Source organism: Callithrix jacchus, chromosome 2 (genome assembly GCF_049354715.1).
Source record: "Callithrix jacchus isolate 240 chromosome 2, calJac240_pri, whole genome shotgun sequence".
Lineage (NCBI taxonomy): Eukaryota > Metazoa > Chordata > Mammalia > Primates > Cebidae > Callithrix > Callithrix jacchus.
In genome coordinates, this window is record NC_133503.1 from 166682600 (window position 1) to 166702422 (window position 19823).

General features: G+C 39.5%; 1 protein-coding gene across 4 annotated transcripts in view; it reads right to left on the reverse strand.

The window, feature by feature from the left end:
• The window catches only part of OSMR (oncostatin M receptor), an 88662-nt gene that overhangs the window by 60447 nt on the left and 8392 nt on the right, over positions 1-19823 (reverse strand). For all 4 annotated transcript variants that reach the window (XM_002745044.7, XM_017969945.4, XM_008992143.5 and 1 more), the window contains exon 2: positions 3097-3182. In XM_002745044.7, the coding sequence (XP_002745090.2) occupies positions 3097-3169 (73 nt within the window). In that variant the 5' untranslated portion in view covers positions 3170-3182. The remainder of the gene's footprint in view (positions 1-3096; positions 3183-19823) is intronic.

The window sequence follows — 19823 nt, forward strand, 5'->3', positions numbered from 1 at the left end:
CAGCTCAGAGAAACCAAGACTAAGAACATACCAGTTATGGGACAGACATTCAGTGATTGGTGGCTGAATGAATGAGTCAACTACCAGTCTAAACTTTACTTCTGGAAGCTCCAGGCAAAAGAAGAACACCTTATATTAACATATGCTATTAGTGAGTGCTGAATGACTCAGGTGCTCAAGTGACATCAGTCAAAAATAACCTGTTAAAAGCAATCTAGGACTTCCTTGGGAAATAGTGGGAAGTACCAAGGCTAAATCAGGAAGATCAAAGAACCAGAAAGATTCTTAAATCCAATCCCATTATTTTTCAGATGAGGAAATTGAGGTTAAAAAATGGGAAGTGACTTTGCCACAGCTGCACAATCAGACCAGAACCTAAGGCTCCTGGGTCTCTGTCCAGCTCTCTTTTTATAACACTGGAGTGTGGCCAAGAAGGCCAGGTTTGGGAATCAAACAGACCAGGATTTAATCACATACTCTCCTCCCAGTTTCCCCACCCTGTTTCTCTAACCATCCATAAAACTACTCAAGGAAATAAACCATTGTCCAGTCATAAGCAGGAATATCATGCAGCAATTAAAAGTAATGTTGTTTCTAGAAGAACATTTAATATCAAAGAATAACACTCACCATATGTTATAGTAATTAAGTAATAAAGAAATCCTGAGTATATATCTATTATAATCTTACTTTTATTTAAAAATACACTATATATTTATCTATCTCTATTTACATGCACATATACACAGCAGATGGAGGAAAATACATCAAAATGCTGCAGTCATAGTCTCTGGCTGATGGAAACAGGTACCTGGGGTTAACTGAAGAAAGTCTTGGCTCTTCCTTGTTGATTAGAGAAATTAAACCAGGTTATTTGGAATAAATCCCCAGATCTGAATCTGGCTGGGTGATTAAGTGGTAAGCAAACTAGTTTGAGTAGGAGATTAGTAAGTACTTGGTTAAATGCAGCAGAAATTGAGACAAGAAATCCAAACAGTACAGGTCAGGGCAAAGGCAGGATTAATTATCAAAGAAGGCATGCTTGACAGAGAAAGCTGGAAGCAGAAGTGAAGACTGGTTCATAGACAAACAGGGAAAGCATGTCTGATCTAAACAAAAGAAGCTGAAAGAGTGAGCAGCAGAGCTGAGAGCAGAGTGCCTTGTACATAGAAGGCACATAGGAAATATCACCGGATCCGAAAATGAACTTCACTAGAGAAATGAGCTGGGCTGAAAGCTTGGAGTTAGATGCCGGGGACTTCCTGGAGACCCCATGTAACTGAGTCCCCACATTTTTCTAAGAAAAAGAAAATGAGTTACTATTTTTATTGTTATTTTCTCTTTTCTCCATTTTCCTCTGTTCCCCACTTCCTACTTAGCCTTTTGGAAATGCAATTATAACCTTTTACCACCCCTTCACCAGACACTCGCTACAAGATGAGCTCATCTATTAATAATGACATGCTTAGAAGCTCCAGAGAGGAACTGTTACCCGCCAGGAGACTGCCTTAAGAGATAACAGTTGATTTATAACCCAAAGTATGCCCACTGCGAAACTCTCAAGGTGGAGAATTTTCAGCCACTTTATAGCCTATTTCTGCCCATGAAGATGCCAGCTCAACTGACCAGTAGATAAGGCACCAAAGTGAGTGTGCAGACACCTACCTGCTCACTTCTGCTACTGCCTAGGCCCCCTGCTTTAAAAGTGCCCACTTTCTGCTTCAAAAGCAAAGCAGTACTCTTAAGGAGGAAAGCCTGTACTTATTACCCTAAGTCAGCTTTGGAATAAAAAGTCAGTTTCTTTATACCAGACCTTGCTAATTTTAACTGGACTCTGCGAGCCTCAAGCAACTGAACCTGCATTTCGGTTACACCCAGAGATGGGGCAGTGGGTCTGTTTGAAAATCATTCTTACTGTATGGTTTGATCACTCAGTCTGATTACACTGTGCTTACATTTTAGCAAATAAGACAGAAGGAGCAAGAGGTACACATACTACAAATGAGAAATCCCAATTCCCACCTTTCAGCCCCAGATTATAAGAGACTAACACCAAACTATGGTTTTTAAGATGCCAAAAGAAGCAGCATAGCAATGTCTTCCCATGTGCCCTGGACCTAAAATAAATCCAGATGAAAGGAATGTCAGACAGAGAACTGAGAAATTATCAGAACAATGTTTCCTTCTTTTTTCAAATATCTTTTCATGGAGTTTCTAGGAAGATGAGAAATTCTATGCATATTCCCTGCAAAAATCATTTTCATGAATTTGTGGACAGGAATTGCATAAATAACTACTAGGAGCAAACACTTGTACTCTTCTTTAAAAAGCTCCAGAGCACAGCAAAGAATAAATATAGAAAGAGGAAAATGTAAAACTTTGTAAAATACACAGGAAAGGTACAAAAAATTATGGAACCAGTAGAAACTCTCTCAACTCTCAGATCTACTTCTAAACAAGTTCAAGGTAATAAAGTATCAGTAAACGTTTTAGAGGTATTAAATTCTTATTGACTTTATTTATAAAGTTGATTTATCTCAAAATACCTTCCCTTGGGGAGTAGCTGAATGACACAATATTATTTTTCTATAAACATTTCAGCATTTAACATACTGTCTTGCAGAGACTTGAAAGAGTTTCTTCATATTTTCATTGCTTTTACTCATATTTTACAAAGCTAACAGCTTCACAATGAATGTAGCTGAAGGACACAAAGACTTGTGCTAACCTAGTGGTCAGTACTGGTGTGGTATATCCCATGTCTTTCCGCAGAAGGAACTACTTCAATGATGGTCTGGTAAAATATATTAATCATGAAATTCTATGGAATTAGGTCCATTTACAATTGCCCCTAATGAGCAGTACATTGACTGGAAAGTCAAGGCCAAGGGTGGTTTATTGAGATGAGCCATCGAAATGAGAGAGGCCAAGACTAAAACGACCACTACTCTGAGAGACTGACAAATCTCCTCATGGGAGATACTCATGAACTCTAAGTAATTCCCAAAGGAAAAAGGAAAACTTTTTTCCAAAGCATCAATGACCTCATTTGTTCCCGATATGATTTTTGTCTTTACTGTTCTTTCTACTTCTTACCTTCACTCTGGTAAGTCCTCAAGGACAGCAATGTTAAGAAGAACGTTGTCTGAAAGACTTCAAATAGAGCCATCAGCTCTGCTTTTCTGAAAAAGATAAATTATAAAGAAGGAAAATTTTATTTAATTTTTTTCTCCTGGCAGGTTTCTTTGAGCCAACTGTGGTAGATGAGGCAATAAGGCCCCCATACTTCTCCCTTCCCTGTATCCATGTCTCCTGTCATGTGACTTTGGAGGTTCCCCAAAATAGGAAGAGTATCTTTCCTTGCCCCATGGGACCTTCTTGGGTCCATAAATAAGGCACAAGTGATAGTGTGCCAGGTAGAATGGTGTGCCAGTTTCTACCTGCTCTTTTGTGTTTCTACCTGTGACATGAAAAGAACAGTTGTGGGCTATCCTACTATATTAGTCTGTTTTCATGCTGCTGATAAAGACATACCTGAGACTAGGAAGAAAAAGAGGTTTAATTGGACTTACAGTTCCCCAAGGCTGGGGAGCTTCAGAATCATGGCAGGAGGTGAAAGGTGGTGGCAAGGGAAAATGAGGAAGAAGCCAAAGTAGAAACCCTTGATAAACCCATCAGATCTCATTAAACTTATTAACTATGAATAGAATAGCACAGGAAAGACCAGCCCCCATGATTCAATTACTTCCCCCTGGGTCCCTCTCACAACATGTGGGAATTCTGGGAGATATAATTCAAGTTGAGATTTGGATGGGGCCACAGCCAAACCATATCACCTAATGGAACCAGAAGGAGAATGAGCAACACATGAAACAGAGAGAGCCACCTCAGGTGCTCCAGCTGAGACCAGCCTAGATCAGCCAGCAGCCAGCTAACACCAGACAAGAGCAGCTGACCCCAGGTGAAAGAGAAATAAATGCTTATTGCTGTGTGCCACTGATGCTTGGTGGCAATGGATAACTGATCAACCAATTCATTCAGTCCAAGCAAAGATTGGTATAAAGAAAGGTCAAACAGAGAAACATGAGTTAAATATGGACAACGAACAAATACAATCGTTTCACAAAAGCTAAATTTAAATTAATTACTTGGAGGTGAGAGCATCTCCATTCTTTCCTATCTCCCTTATTAAAACTTAACCTAGGAAAAGTTAGTATATCCTCCCAAGAGACAGTCAGTTTTTCATTATTCCAAATAATTCCCGGTTATCCTTTTCTTAGAAAAGAATTGTAAAGAGCCAAAGAGCTTCAGTGATTCATCAGGTACTTTGATCAGGGGAAAATCTGAGGACATCAAGAATAAGGCTAGATGACCTCAAAAAGGCTAATATGTTCCTAATTTAATAACAAATGTATTAGTCAGGGGAAGCACTGGATTTCACTTTTCTGCTTAAAACTCTGACTCAGCAGAGGGCAACAATGAAGCAATTAATTCAAAACAATTTTTGCCTCTGTCCAGCCACTTTTGATTTTATCACTTTTGATTATCTGGTATTCAGTAAACCAGATAATCAACTGTTACTGCCTATGTCCTCTATTTTTTTTAAAATAATATTTTACAGGTAAATGGGAACAATAGTGAAGACAAGAAGAGGGTAAACCACATCATCAAATTATTCTAGGATGGTCAGACCTGTCTATAGGTGAGCCCAATTGCAAACAGAAACAGAAGACTGCAAAGAACAGTTCCTATTCCTATTCCTTTAAGCACCTCTTTCTTCTACTTTCTATTTTTGGCAAAAAGTCATTCATACTTCTCCAAAATCTCTACTTAAAACTTCAGTAGAATACATTGAGGGAGCAGCTTCAAGATGGCTGGCTAGAGGCACCTGACACTCACCTTTCTAAAAAGGACTAGTACAGTGAGTAGATAATCGCATGTTGAACACAGCGTCTAAGAGAGACCACTGGAATTCAGCAGGGAAGTGACAGAAAACCCCTGAGAAGGAGAGGGAGGTAAAGCAGATGACCCAGCCAGGATTGGCTCAGGGCCAGAAGAAACTCCCCAGTGCCAGGAAAAGTTAAGTGAGAGATCCCCAGTGGTTCATATTCCTATTGTGAGCTCCCGTAATCCTAGCCACAAGACAGCCTCCCTACCCTTGCCAGGCCTGAGATTAGTATAGGGAGCTGTCTGGAGTCTGTGTGATGTCATTGCTCCAGAGAGGTAGTTTGTGTGGGGTCCCCGCCCCTTCCCTCTCAGCAGCACAGTACCATGTCGAGATCTCAGCCCCCATTACACTACATCCTGTGCTGGGGCCAACAGACCCTGCTCTCCACATTTCTGCAGCCCTGATGACATCACCCAATATCCACTCAGAGGGCAGTGGTGTTGTAGTGCACTCTAGCTCACTCAGTCTACACTCTGGGGAACAACTGGTGAAGCACACTGGGGAAGCTGCCCCCAGAACAAAAGAAGCCAAAGCACATGCTCCCAAAAGCCTGAGAGTTCCCTACTTCGAGTCACTGTCACTAATAGCAACCCTACCTTCCCCCCACCTCCAGCATCAGGGCTACCACCCACCTGCATGTACTTTAGAGGGCCTGGGGATCAGTCCACCCCACCAACCCCACTGTTACTGCCTGAGCACACTGTCCAGGGCCCTGGGCACCAACTTGCCCCACCTACCACAGCTAGCCTTCATGCACACCATTGGGAGGACTGAGGACAGGCTTACCACACCCAGCATCAACATCACCAGTGCCTGCACACATGAACCAGGGGCCTGGGAATTGATCTGCCTTGCCCACCCACTCTGGCAGCCAATGACACTTTCTGGAGTGCTGAGGACAGGCCCACCCAGCCTACTGGTGCCCACATACATCATCTAGGAGCCTGGTGATAAATTAATGTGCTCAGTCTACCAACATCAGAATCTGCACCTGCCTCCTGGAAGCCTGAGTGTAGCCTGCCTACCCTGCCTTCATCACTGCCACCAGAACCCACCTGCATACACTACCTGGGGTCTGGGGACTGGCCTGCACAGTCCACCACAGCCACCACTAGCACTCATGTGTGTGCCAGGGGTCCTGACGGCTGACCCGCCACAACTACCATTACCAACACCACACATGCTTCCCAAAGGCCAGAAGATCTGTCTGCCTGCCTGGCCTACCACTGCCACTAGTGGCACCCAAGCAAGCTACATGGAGGCCCAAGGATTGGTCCATGCAGACCCACTACCACTGGTGCTTGTGTACATCCGGTGGGCATGTGGGGGCCCAAGGACTGACCACTAGGCCTGGTGCCACCACCAGCACTGGGGCTCAACAACCAGCCTGCCTAGTGTCCCCATCCTTAACAAAGTCTTACCACAGCTTCTACTAACAACAGCAGCCTAAGCAACCAAGACACCACTGATACTGATTACAGCCAAATATATCATACAGAGACTACACTACTGTGTCTAGCCAGAATCAAACCTAAGCACTCTCTCTACCCAACCAACATTATCAATATAGCTATAGGAAAAAATATTTCCTTATGAAAGCAAATCCATAAAATTACAAACAGCAACTCTTTCACCAGATGCTCAGATAGCAATGTAAGGACACAATACACATGAAAATGCAAAGAAACGTGATACCTCCAAAGGAACATAATAATTCTCCAGCAACAGATTCCAATGAAAAAGAAATCTATGAATTGTCTGAAAAAGAATTCAAAGTAATGATATTAAAGAAACTCAGAGAGATACAATAGAACAATAAACAATTTAAATAAATCAGGACAATTCATATCTGAATGAGAAATTCAACAAAACAGGTATCATTAAAAGGAACTGAACAGAAATCCTGTACCTGAATAATTCAATAATTGAAATAAAAAATACAATCAAGGGCTTCAACAACAGACTAGAGAGAATTTCTGAACTTGTCTACAGGTCTTTTGAAATAACCCAGTCATAAAAAGAGAAAGAGAAAGAAAGACAGATAGACAGAGATAAGAATTTAAATGAAGAAAGAATGCCTACATTACATATGAGACACCAAAAGGTAACCAAATATTCAAATTTCTGGTGTTCCATAAGGAGAAGACATGGGCAATGGCATTGAAAATCTATTTAACAAAATAATAGCTGAAAACTTTCCAAGTCTTGCAAGAGATATAGACATCCAGATACAGAAAGCTCAGAGATTCCCAAAGATATTGAACTCCAAAAAAGTTAGACTGTCAAAAGTTAAAGACAGATAGATAATTTTTAAAAAGGAAAGAGAAAAGGATCAAGTCATATATAAGGAAACCCCCATCAGACTAGCAGTGGATTTCTTAGTAACAGGCCAGGAGAGAATGGGCAGATATATTCTAGTGCTGAAAGAAAAAAAAAAAACTTCAGGAAAGAATACTATATTTGAAGTTACCCTTCAAAAATAAAGGAGAAATAGTCTTTCCAAGACAAGCAAAAACTAAAGGAATTTACCCCCCCTACACCAGCCCTATAAGAAATGCTTAAAAAAATCCTATATCTGGAAGTGAAAGAATGATAACTGCCATCATGAAAACACGTGAAAATATAAACTAACTGGAAACAGGCAAAAAAAAAAAAATGAGAAAAAGCAAGGACTCAAATACATCCACTGCAGAAAACCACCAAACTGCAATGATGAACAGTAAGAGAAAAAAAAAAAAAGAACAAACAATATAAAAAAAAATGTTTAGAGGGAAATTTGTAGCACTAAATACCCACAGGAGAAAGCAAGAAAGATCTAAAATCACAATTAAAAGAACTAGAAAAGCAAGAGCAGAAGACAAGAAATAAGATCAGAGCAGAACTGAAGGAGATAGAGACACAAAAAACTCTTCAAAAAAAATCAATGAATCCTTGAGGTGCTTTTTTGCAAAGATTAACAAACTAGATAGACGGCTAGAAGAAAAAAAGGATCAAATAGACACAATAAAAAGTGAGAAATGGAATATTACCACTGATGCCACAGAAATACAAACTACCATCAGAGAATACTGTAAACACCTCTACACAAATAACCTAGAAAATCTAGAAGAAATGAATAAATTTCTGGACACATACACCTTCCCAAGACTAAACCAGGAAGGAGTCGAATCCCTGAATAGACCAATAACAAGGTCTGAAATTGAGGCAGTAACTACCCTACCAACCAAGAAAAGCCCAGGACCAGATGGATTCACAGCCGAATTCTACCAGAGATACAAAGAGGATCTGGTACCATTCCTTCTGAAACTATTCCAAACAATAGACAAAGAGTGACTCCTCCCTAACTCATTTTATGAGGACAGCATCATCCTGACACCAAAACCTGGCAGAGACACAACAAAGAAAGAAAATTTCAGGCCAATATCCCTGATGAACATCCATGCAAAAATCCTCAATAAAATACTGGCAAACTGAATCCAGCAGCACAACAAAAAGTTTGTCCACCACAATCAAGTCGGCTTCATCTCTGGGATGCAAGGCTGGTTCAACGTACACAAATCAATAAATGTAATCCATCACATAAACAGAACCAATGACAAAAACCACGATTATCTCTATAGATGCAGAAAAGGCCTTCAACAAAATTCAACACCCCTTCATGCTAAAAACTCTCAATAAACTAGGTACTGATGGAACGCATCTCAAAATAATAAGAGCTATTTATAACTAACCCACTGCCAGTATCATACTGAATGGGAAAAAGCTGGAAAACTTTGAAAACCAGCACAAGACAAGGATGCCCTCTTAACATAGGACTGGAAGTTCTAGTCAAAGCAATCAGGCAAGAGAAAGAAAGAAAGGGTATTCAAATAGGAAGAGAGGAATTCAAGTTGTCTCTGTTTGCAGATGACATGATTGTATATTTAGAAAACCACATCATCTCAGCTCAAAATTTCCTTAAATTGATAAGCAAACTTCAGCAGTGTCAGGATACAAAATCAATGTGCAAACATCACGTATTCCTATACACCAATAATAGACAGAGAGCCAAATCATGAGTGAACTCCCATACACAATTACTACAAAGAGAATAAAATACCTAAACATACTACTGACAAGGGATGTGAAGGACTTCTTCAAGGAGAACTACAAACCACTGCTCAAGAAAATAAGAGAGGAAACAAATGGAAAAACATTCCATGCTCATGAACAGAAAGAGGAAATAGCATGAAAATAGCCATACTGCTCAAAGTAATTTATAGATTCAATGATATCCTAATCAATCTACCATTGACTTTCTTCACAGAATTAGAAAAAAACTACTTTAAATTTCATATAGAACCAAAAGAGAGCCCGCATAGCCAAGACGATCCTAAGCAAAAAATCAAAGCTGAAGGCATCACACTACCTGACTTGAAACTAAAGACTATGGTAACCAAAATAGCATGATACTTGCACCAAAACATATGCATAGACTAATGACAGAACAGAGGCTTCCGAAATAATGTCACATATCTACAACTATCTGATATTTGACAAACCTGACAAAAAAGAACAATGGGGAAAGGATTCCCTATTTAATAAATGGTGTTGGGAAAACTGGCTAGCCATATGCAGAATACTGAAACTGGACTCCGTCCTTACACCTTATACAAAAATTAACTGAAGATGGATTAAAAGCTTAAACATAAGACCTAAAAACATAAAAACTCCAGAAGAAAACTTAGGCAATACCATTCAGGACACAGGCATGGGCAAAGATCTCATGACTAAAACACCAAAAGCAATGGCAACAAAAGCCAAAATTGACAAATGGGATCTAATTAAACTAAAGAGCTTCTGCACAGCAAAAGAAACTATCATCAGAGTGAACTGGCAACTTACAGAATGGGAGAAAATTTTCGCAATCTAGCCATCTGACAAAGGGCTAATATCCAGAATCTACAAAGAACTTAAACAAATTTACAAGAAAACAACAAACAACCCCATCAAAAAGTGGGCAAAGGATATTAAAGACACTTCTCAAAAGAAGACATTTATGTGGCCAACAAATGTATGAAAAAAAGCTCATCATCACTGGTTATTAGAGAGATAAATGCAAATCAAAACCATGAGATATCATCTCATACCAGTTAGAATGACAATCATTAAAAAGTCAGGAAACAAGAGATATTGGAAAGGATATGGAAAAACAGGAATGCTTTTACACTGTTGGTGACAGTGTAAATTAGTTCAACCACTGTGGAAGACAGTGTGGCGATTCCTCAAGGATCTAGAACTAGAAATACCATTTGACCCAGCAATCCCATTACTGGGTATATACCCAAAGGATTATAAATCATTCTACCATAAAGACACATACACATGTATGTTTATTGTGGCACTGTTCACAATAGCAAAGACTTGGAACCAACCCAAATTCCTATCAATGATAGACTGGATAAAGAAAATGTGGCACATATATACCATGGAATACTATGCAGCCATAAAAAGGATGAGTTTGTGTCCTTTGCAGGGATATGGATGAAGCTGGAGGCCATTATTCTCAGCAAATTAACACCAGAATATAAAACCAAACACTGCATGTTCTCACTCATAAGTGGGAGTTGAATAATGAGAACATATGGACACAGGGAGGAGAACATCACACACCAGGGCCTGTAGGGAGGTGGGGGGCTAGGGACAGGATAGCGGTAGGAGATATACCTAATGTAGGTGACGAGGTGATGGATGCAGGAAACCAGCATGGCCCCACAAATATAAACAAGTAACAGAACTTCACGTTCTGCACATGTACCTCAGAACTTATAGTAGGAAAAAAAAAGATCAATGAATGGAAAGTTGGTTTTTTTTAAAAAGGTAAACAAAATTGATAAACCTCTAGCTAGACTAGTCAAGAAGAAAAGAAGATCCAAGTAAATAAAATCAGAAATGGGAAAGCAGACATACATAACAATAAATAACACGAAAATCCAAAGGATCATCAGAGACTACTATGAACAACCATATGCTAACAAACTGAAAAACGCAAAGGAAACGGATAAACTTCTGTACACGCACAACCTACCAAGATTGAACCAGAAGTAGATAGCAGGTCAATGAGAAGTGGTCAGATAGAATGAATAATAGAAAGTCTCCCAATAAAGAAAAGTCCAGGACCAGATGATGGATTTACTGCTTAATTCTACCAAACTTACTAAGAAGAACTAACACCAATTTCTTCAAAGTATTCAAAAAAATTAAAGAAGAAGGAATTCTCTCTAACTAATTCTATAAGGCTAGCATTACCCTGATACCAAAGCCAGACAAGGACACACACACAAAGAAAACTATAGGCCAATATCTCTGATGAACATAGATGCAAAAATCCTCAATAAAATATTAGGCAAATAGAATCCAGTAACATGTCAAAAAGATAATGCTCCATGATCATATGGGATTTATCCCAGGGATACAGGGATAGTTCAACCTATGCAAATCAATAAATGTGATACATTACATGAAAGGAATGGAGGACAAAAACCATATGATCATCTCAATAGATGCAGAAAAGGCATTTGATAAAATTCAACATTTCTTCATGATAAAAACTCTCAACAAACTAGACATAGAAAGAATGACCCTCAACATAATAAAGGCTATATAACAAACCCAGAGCTAACATCATACTGAATGGAGAAAAGCAAAATACTTTTTCTCAGAGTTGTAATGAGAAAAGGTTGCCCAATTTTACAACTTTTATTCAATGTAGTATTGGAAGTCTTAGCTAAAGCAATCAGGCAAGAGAAAGAAAGAAAAAGCATCTGAATTTGGAAAGAAAGTTATAGTGTCCCCATTCACAGATGTCATGATCTTGTATATATAAAAATCTAAAGACTCCACCAAAAAACTTGCAGAACTGATAAATGAATTCAGTAAAGTTGTAGACTACAAAATCAACATAGAAAAATTAGTAGTGTTCCTATACACTAAGAATAAACTGACTGAAAAGAAGTCAAGAAAGCAATCCCATTTACAATAGCTACACCAAAAACCTAAAAATAAAATTAACTATGGGGGTGAAAGACCTTGAAGGAAAAATACAAAACACTAATGAAAGAAACTGGAGAGAACACAAACAGAAAGACGTATCATTCTCAGAGATTGGAAGAATTAATATTGTTAAAATGACCATATCACCCAAAGCAAACTACAGATTCACTGCAATCCCTCTCAAAATATCAATGACATCACTTTTCAGAGACATAGGAAAAGCAATTCTAAAATATATATGAAACCCCAAAAGATCTCAAATAGCCAAAGCAATCCTGAGCAAAAAGAGCAAAGCTAAGATCTCATAACACCTGCCTTCAAAATATACTACAAAACTACAGTAACCCAAATGGCATGATATTGGTATAAAAACAGACACATAGACCAATTTATGAGAATAGAGAATCCAGAAATAAATTCACATGTTTACAGCCATGTGATTTTCAACCAAGATTCCAAGAACATACATTGGGGAAAGGACACACTCTTTGATAAATGATGCGGGGAAAACTCAATAGCTGTGCTGTAGAATGAAACTATATCCCCATTTCTCATCATAGACAAAAATAAATGCAAAATGGATTATACACTTAAACATAATACCTAAACTATAAAAATACAAGAAAAAATAGCAGAAATACTTCAGAACATTGGTCAAGACAACAATTTTGTCGCTAAGACTTCAAAAGCACAGAAAACAAAACGAACACAGATAAACAGAACTATACTAAACTGAAAAGCTTCCCCATAGCAAAGGAAACATCAACAGAGTGAAGAGAAAACCTGCAGAATGAGAGCAAATATTTGCAAGCTATTCATCTGAGTAGGAATTAATATCCAGAATATGCAAAAAGCTCAAATAATAACAACAAAAATCACATTAAAAAGTGGACAAATGTTCTGAATAGACATTTCCCAAAAGACATACAAATGGCTCACAGGTATATGGCAAAAATATTCAACATCAATAATCATCAAGGAAATGCAAATCAAAACCACAGTGAGATGTCATCTTACCCAGTCAGAATGACTACTATCAAAAAGGCAAAAATAACAAATGCTGGCAATGTTACAGAGAAAAGGAAGCTCATACACTGGTTCTGGGAACATAAATTAGCACAGCTATTATAGAAAGCAGTATGGAGGTCTCTCAAAAAACTAAAAATAGAACTACCATACAATCTAGCAATCCCACTACTAGGTATTTATTCAAAGGAAAATAAGTAAGTAACTGGATACAAGCCACAGTTACAAGGGAGGCTGAGTCAAGAGCATCTCTTGTATCTGGGAGTTTGAGGTTGTAATGAACCATGATCACACCACTACATTCCACTCTAAAACCAAAAATAAATACCTGCACCCCCATGTTTGTTGCAGAACTATTCACAATGGCAAAGATATGGAATCAGTCACCCCGCTACATTCCACTCTAAAACCAAAAATAAATTCCTGCACCTCCATGTTTGTTGCAGAACTATTCACAATAACAAAGATACAGAATCAACCCCTGTCATTCACTGGATGAGTGATAAAGAAAATGTGGCATATATACACAGTGGAATACAATTCAGCCATAAAAAGGAATGAAATCCTGTCATTTGCAGCAACATGGATAGAAGTCAAGGTCATCATGTTAAGTGAAATAAGCCAGGCACAGAATGAAAAAGATCACATGTCCTCACTCATATGTGGGAGCTAAAAAAAAAAATCACATGTCCTCACTCATATGTGTGGATAAATGGAAATAGAAGGTAGAATGATGGTTACCTGAGGCTGAAAAGGGTTAGGAAGGGGGCAGTCAATAGGCACAAACATGCAGTTGGATTGGAGGAGTAAGCTCTAGTGTTCTATGGCACCACAGGATGATTACAGTTAACAACAATATATTGTATATTTCAAAACTGTTAGAGGAAAAAATTTTCCCAACACAAAGAAATGATAAATGTTTGAGATGATAGATATCCTAAAACCCCTATTTAATTACTACACATTTTATGCATGTATCAAAATATTATAATACCCTCTAAATATGTACAATTATTATACATACCATTTTTAAAAAGATAGCTAGAAGAGGCTGGGCACAGTAGCTCATGCCTGTAATCCCAGCCCTTTGGGAGGCTGAGGCTGGTGGATTACCTGAGATCAGAAGTTCGAGATCAGCCTGGCTAACATGGTGAAACCCAGTTACACAAACATTAGCCAGGCATGGTGGTGTGCACCTGTAGTCCCAGCAACTCGGGAGGCTGAGGCAGGAGAATCACTTGAACCTAGGAGGTGGCGGTTGCAGTGAGCCATTGCACTCCAGCCTGGCGACAGAGCGAGACTCTATCCCAAGAAAAAAATAAAAATAAAGAAATAAAAGATAGCTAGAAGAGAGGATTTTAAATGTTGTCAGAAAGAAATGATAAATGTTTAAAGTTTTGGATATGCTAATTACCTTGATTTGATCATTATACAATGTATAATACACTGAAACATCACAACTGTACCCCATAAAGATGTATAATAATTATGTGTCAATTTTAAATAAAATTTCAAATAGGTCTGTATTGCAACTGAATATTAAAGCCAGGGAGAAAACTAATTCTAGAGGAAACAGTTTTTAGTTATAACCAAGGGGAAGTCAAAGAAAAATCCTCCAAAATGTCTGACACTCACTGTGCAATTTAGAATATCCCTTAAATTCTATGGGTTTAGTATCTCATTCTCTTCACGTTAATATCATCTGAGGAATGCAAGGTGTTCACCATTGAAAGGAAATCTCATCTCAGAAATTTAAAAGCAGATGATTCAGAGTGATGTGCATGTTGCCAAATGATTTAAGAAAGGACTATTTTTAATGTTTTTAAAATTTGAGTTTTCCTAGAATATCGAGTATTTTCCATGTCACAAAATAGTCAAATAGTCTTAAGAAAAACTTAAGACTAAAAGTTAGAAGCCACTCATCATTTAAGGGTAAGCAGAAAGTAGAGAATAAAAGCTGTCAAGCAACACAATGGAAAGACATGAGTATTTACAAAAGATGTATTTCCATGGTTTGGGTACCACAGAATAGTCTTTGAGAATCACCAACATAGTCTTGTCTGGGCCGGGCATGATGGCTCATGCCTGTAATTCCAGCATTTTGGGAGTCCGAGGCTGGAGGATCACTTGAGGCCAGGAGTTCCAGACCAGACTGAGCAACGTAGCAAGATCCAACTCTACAGATAAAAATGAAGATCACCTGGGCATAGTGGCACATACCCATAGTCCCAGTTACAAGGGAGGCTGAGTCAAGAGGATCCCTTGTATCTGGGAGTTTGAGGCTGCAGTGAACCATGATCACACCACTACATTCCACTCTAAAACCAAAAATAAAAGATCACAAGATAGTCTTGTCTGGAATTCCTGCCCTCTATACTGTCTCTCACGTATGTCAGACTATGAATCCTAGAAGCTTAGTTTCGGTGCTCAGATTTCCTGTTTTTTCTGTCATCAGTTCACACACGTTGGGCAGGCGCAAGCAGAACACAGTAGTCACTGCCTACAGATAAGCAAAGTGACTATTATTTCCAGTAATGGGACTGGACAATGCCACCCCCAGTATTTCAGGCCCCAGAGCACCTGCGGACTACAGACAGAGGGAAGATGAGTCCTAGCTACTGTCTAAAAATCTTCTGGAAAAATCAATAAAGTTTATCAAAACATCCAGAACAGGAGTCAACAGCTGGAAGAACATTCCAGAGACACTATAGAACCTGCTTTGGTAAATGCCATGGGGACAGTCTTCCTTATGGCTGATGCTGTGTGAAAAAAAACACAGACACCAATGATTCCAAGTCAGGCTGCTTCCAAGACCCAAGAAGTCCCTAACTCTACACCTTGTAAATAAATCCTCAAGTTATCCTATACCAAGTGTGTCAACTGTTTCCTGATGGGATCCTGACTAACACAATGAAAAGCCCAGAGGTGAGGGAGAAAACGCTACAAAGACCCTGAGGTGTGTGTGTGGGGGCGCTGCTTGGAGGATTCGGGGAATGAGGAGGAGCCAGGTGTGGCTAGAGAGGAGTGAGCAAGCCATCCGGTGAGAGCCAGAGAAGACATCAGAGGGCACGCAGACAGGCAGAACAGAGCAGGCAAAACGTGGGAAAAACCTTGGGCTTCTGATCTGAGCCAGATGGGAGCACTGTAGGATTTTAAGCAGAGGAGTAACACAGTCTGGCTTATATTGAACAGAATCCTGCAAGGATGAGAGATTGAAGGGATGACAGCGAAGTGAGGAACATCAGGTGGGGGTTGGGGGTGGGGACTGGGGGGTTTAGTGAAATGGTCCAGGCAAGAATGATGAGGGACTCAGAGCAGGTGACAGCCATGGAAGCAGGGAGCAGTGGTGGAATTCGGGAGTGATTTTAACGATAGAGCTGACAGGATGGGTGGTGACAAAGTGACACATCCTGGATGACTGCAAGAGTTTTGACCAGTCTCTACTAAAGAATGGAATTGCCATTTACAGAGAAGTAGAGAAGTGTGGGAGGAACAGACCTGGTGGTCTGTATCAAGAGTTCACTTTGCCACATAGTTTGAGATGCTTATTTCATCTCCAAGAAAAGATGTCAGGCAGCTAGCCAGATACAGACTTTGGAGGTCTGAGAGTGGTCCTGGCTAGGCATACACATTCAGGCATCCTCAGTGCTTCCACATAGTTCTTAAAGCCATGGGACTAGACAATTACCAAAACCAGAAGTACAGACAGAAGACAGAAGGTCTGCACACGAAGATCTGGGCTGCTCCACACCCTCCACTTTAGCCCCTCCTGCAGATCAAATGAAAATCCAAGATTGGGCCAGGCTTTCCTAGCTCCCCTCAAGGGGGAGGGCTCTGTGGTGGGGGTGGGCAGTCTGCAGAACCCCTGCAGCCTGGGCACAGTCTCACTGCTGCTCTGGGTGGGACAACCTTGGTCGTGTCTCCTCTGCAGCTCTGGCACAGGAAAGGCAGCCAGCCCTCTCTCTTCTGACACAGGAAAGGCAGCCAGACCTCTCATCTGCCCAGCTGGCTTTCTCTCCCTGCAACTGTCAGTGAGAAGCAATGCTACTTCCAACTTCCACTGAGAAAAGGAAGTCAGGGAAGTGTGAAGCAGCAGAATTTGGAAAGGGAAAAAATACTTCCTGCTTCATCCCCATTACTTGGTCCTTTCCCCACATCTGTTCTTCATTTCTCTCTAGTTTTCAGGTCTCCACCATTCCCAGCTAGACTATGAGTCTCTTGCAGGCAGACCTGGATCTTATACCCCATTGTTTAATCAGTCCCAAAACACAGGTGCTACTCAGGAAGTATTTGGTAAATGAATAAAAATGGGTACCAACTTTCTCATATTCTCTCTTCTTTGCTTGCAATCTTATTTTAATGAAAATGGATTCCTGTTCAGGCCTTTCTACTTTTACTATTGTCAAATATTGCCTGATTTATAAATCTTGCATTGACTTTCCTTCTTTGCGGAGCAAAAGGAAGGAAAAGAAAAATTGCAGTTGGTTTTATAGAACTTCTTATTCACATCTTGTCTCTTTGCAAAATCTCATTCTCAGTAAAGACGCTTATGAAAATCCCTCAGATAAATATTGCATGCATAATAAAACACAACTTTTTAAATGGATGTTAGTCTGCCCTTCCTCACCACACTTCTTGTTCTGTCATTGCTGACAATGTTCCTGGGACATTTCCTCACCACAAATAATGCCCATGAGAAGTAGCACGTTAAGAGTCATTCACTTCCCAAGAACTTGGGTGTGTTGCCAAACTCTTCAAAACTGGCTGGGTGACCTGATGAAGTCTTATGCAAATGTTTTAAAGGAAGAAGCTGTTCTTGGAGGGCTCATGCCTGGGTGTGTGCATTTATGAAAGAGTTCTGTGCAGCGGTACAAAGAGTTGCCTGCCACTTCATGCAGCTTCTCCATGATTCTCAGCCTCAGTTATCTTTATTTTTTTAAGAGTACTGCCAGTTATATTTAAGAGGCCCTTTGAAGAGGCCTCTGCCCTTACAGCATGGAGTTGATTACTAGAAGTGTTCACTCCAATTACCTTCCTCCTCAAGGCTCCACAATCAGAAGCTACGGCCATGGGAAGCTTTGAGCATTTCTCCTTCCATGTCTGTCCCCCACACCCCACCACTGGATAATGGTTAAGTGTTGCCACCAGTGTTATAAGGGAAATCCTAATTTATGAAATTGAATGAGCTCATGCATAACTGGTTTTTTTAAAAAGCAGTGTTCAGTTCAGGATTTCTGGAATTTGTGACATCAGCCAGGATTAAAGCTGAGTCTCTAAGAGGTAAATGAAGCCAAATAAAAAAATGGAAAACCTGAATCCAAGGGTATTCTGAATCCAAAAAAATGTACAAATGCTAAAGGTGATATTTTAAATCACTTTTGAGAAAACACACATCATTCCCCAAAATGGTACTGGAACAACAGCCTGGAGACTTGTGGGAAAGGAAGCTGTAATATTAATAATTAAGTACATTAACTCTGACATAAAATGCTTTGGGTCAAATTCCTACTTTGGTACTTAAAAACTGGATGACCAAAGGCAGGTGATTTAACCCCTCTAGGTTTCAATTTCCTTTTCCGTAGAAGGAGAATAAAAGAACCTACCTTGTAGCATTTGGCTTGAGGATTCAATGGGCTTATGAGAACCTACATGTAGTAAACCCAGTTAATGTTAATTTTATCATTATTGCTATTGCCTCACTTCCTACAGCAAAATAAATTCCAGATGAACAAAGATATCAATGCAAGAAATAAAACCATTAAAATACTAGAATAAATCATAGGTGAATAGTTTTATAATCTGTTAGGCATGGTATAAAACCCATAAGCAAAAAAGATAAGGATTGTGGGGGAAAGGTGAAGAAAGATAAAGATAGCTGTATTGATTAATAAACACTGAAACATTTTAGTGCTTTAACTGGAAACAGGAGTTTCAATATGTATCACAAAGAGTTATCCCTAATATAGAGTTCTTAGAAATAGTAAAAACAGGCAAATAACTGTAGAAAAACATGAATATGTAATTCATAAAAAGAAGGAAAAACAAATCACCCTCCCCCACAAAAATCTTGGCAAGATCACTAAGAATTAAAGACAACTGTGTGTGTCTGTGTATGTCTATGTAGTATCCAATTTGTAACATTTAAAAACGTCTTAATGCCTCACATTGGTAAGAGTTTACAGAAATAAGCACTGTGACTCACTAATGATCAAAGCATACAACTTTACAGAGGTCCATTTGACCACATGGACTAAAATTCTATGTGTATTTCTGTTGATCCAGAAATAATTCTATAATTCTATTGTTAAAATTTTGCCCTACAGATGATAGATCAATAGATTTATAAACTTTATATACTGTATACACATATATTTAAAGACTGTTGTAGCACTGTGTACCTGAGGGAAAAATAAATGAAAATCCAAGAGTTCTTCAAAAGAACTGAAAAATAATTATGGTGCATTTCTGCAAAGGGACACCATGCAACTATTAAAAAGAATGAACCAGATCCATGTGCTGACATGGAAAAATATTCTAAAATAGGACTGATCCAAGATGGCCGATCACTAACAGCTCAGGATTGTAGCTCCCAGTGAAAGCTCAGAGAACGAGACGACGCCACACTTTTAGACGAATTTTCGTCACTCACGGATCAGCCGATTCCCAGTGGAGGAGCCCCACGGGTCGCCAGCGTGACTCTCGTGGCCACCGCAGCGGTTTTGCCGGCGCTTTGGCGCAGCAGCTCCTCATGCAGAGCAAACGGGACCGCTTCTCCTACCCCTACTGACCGGAGTTTGGAGCTCCGGGAAGTCAGAGC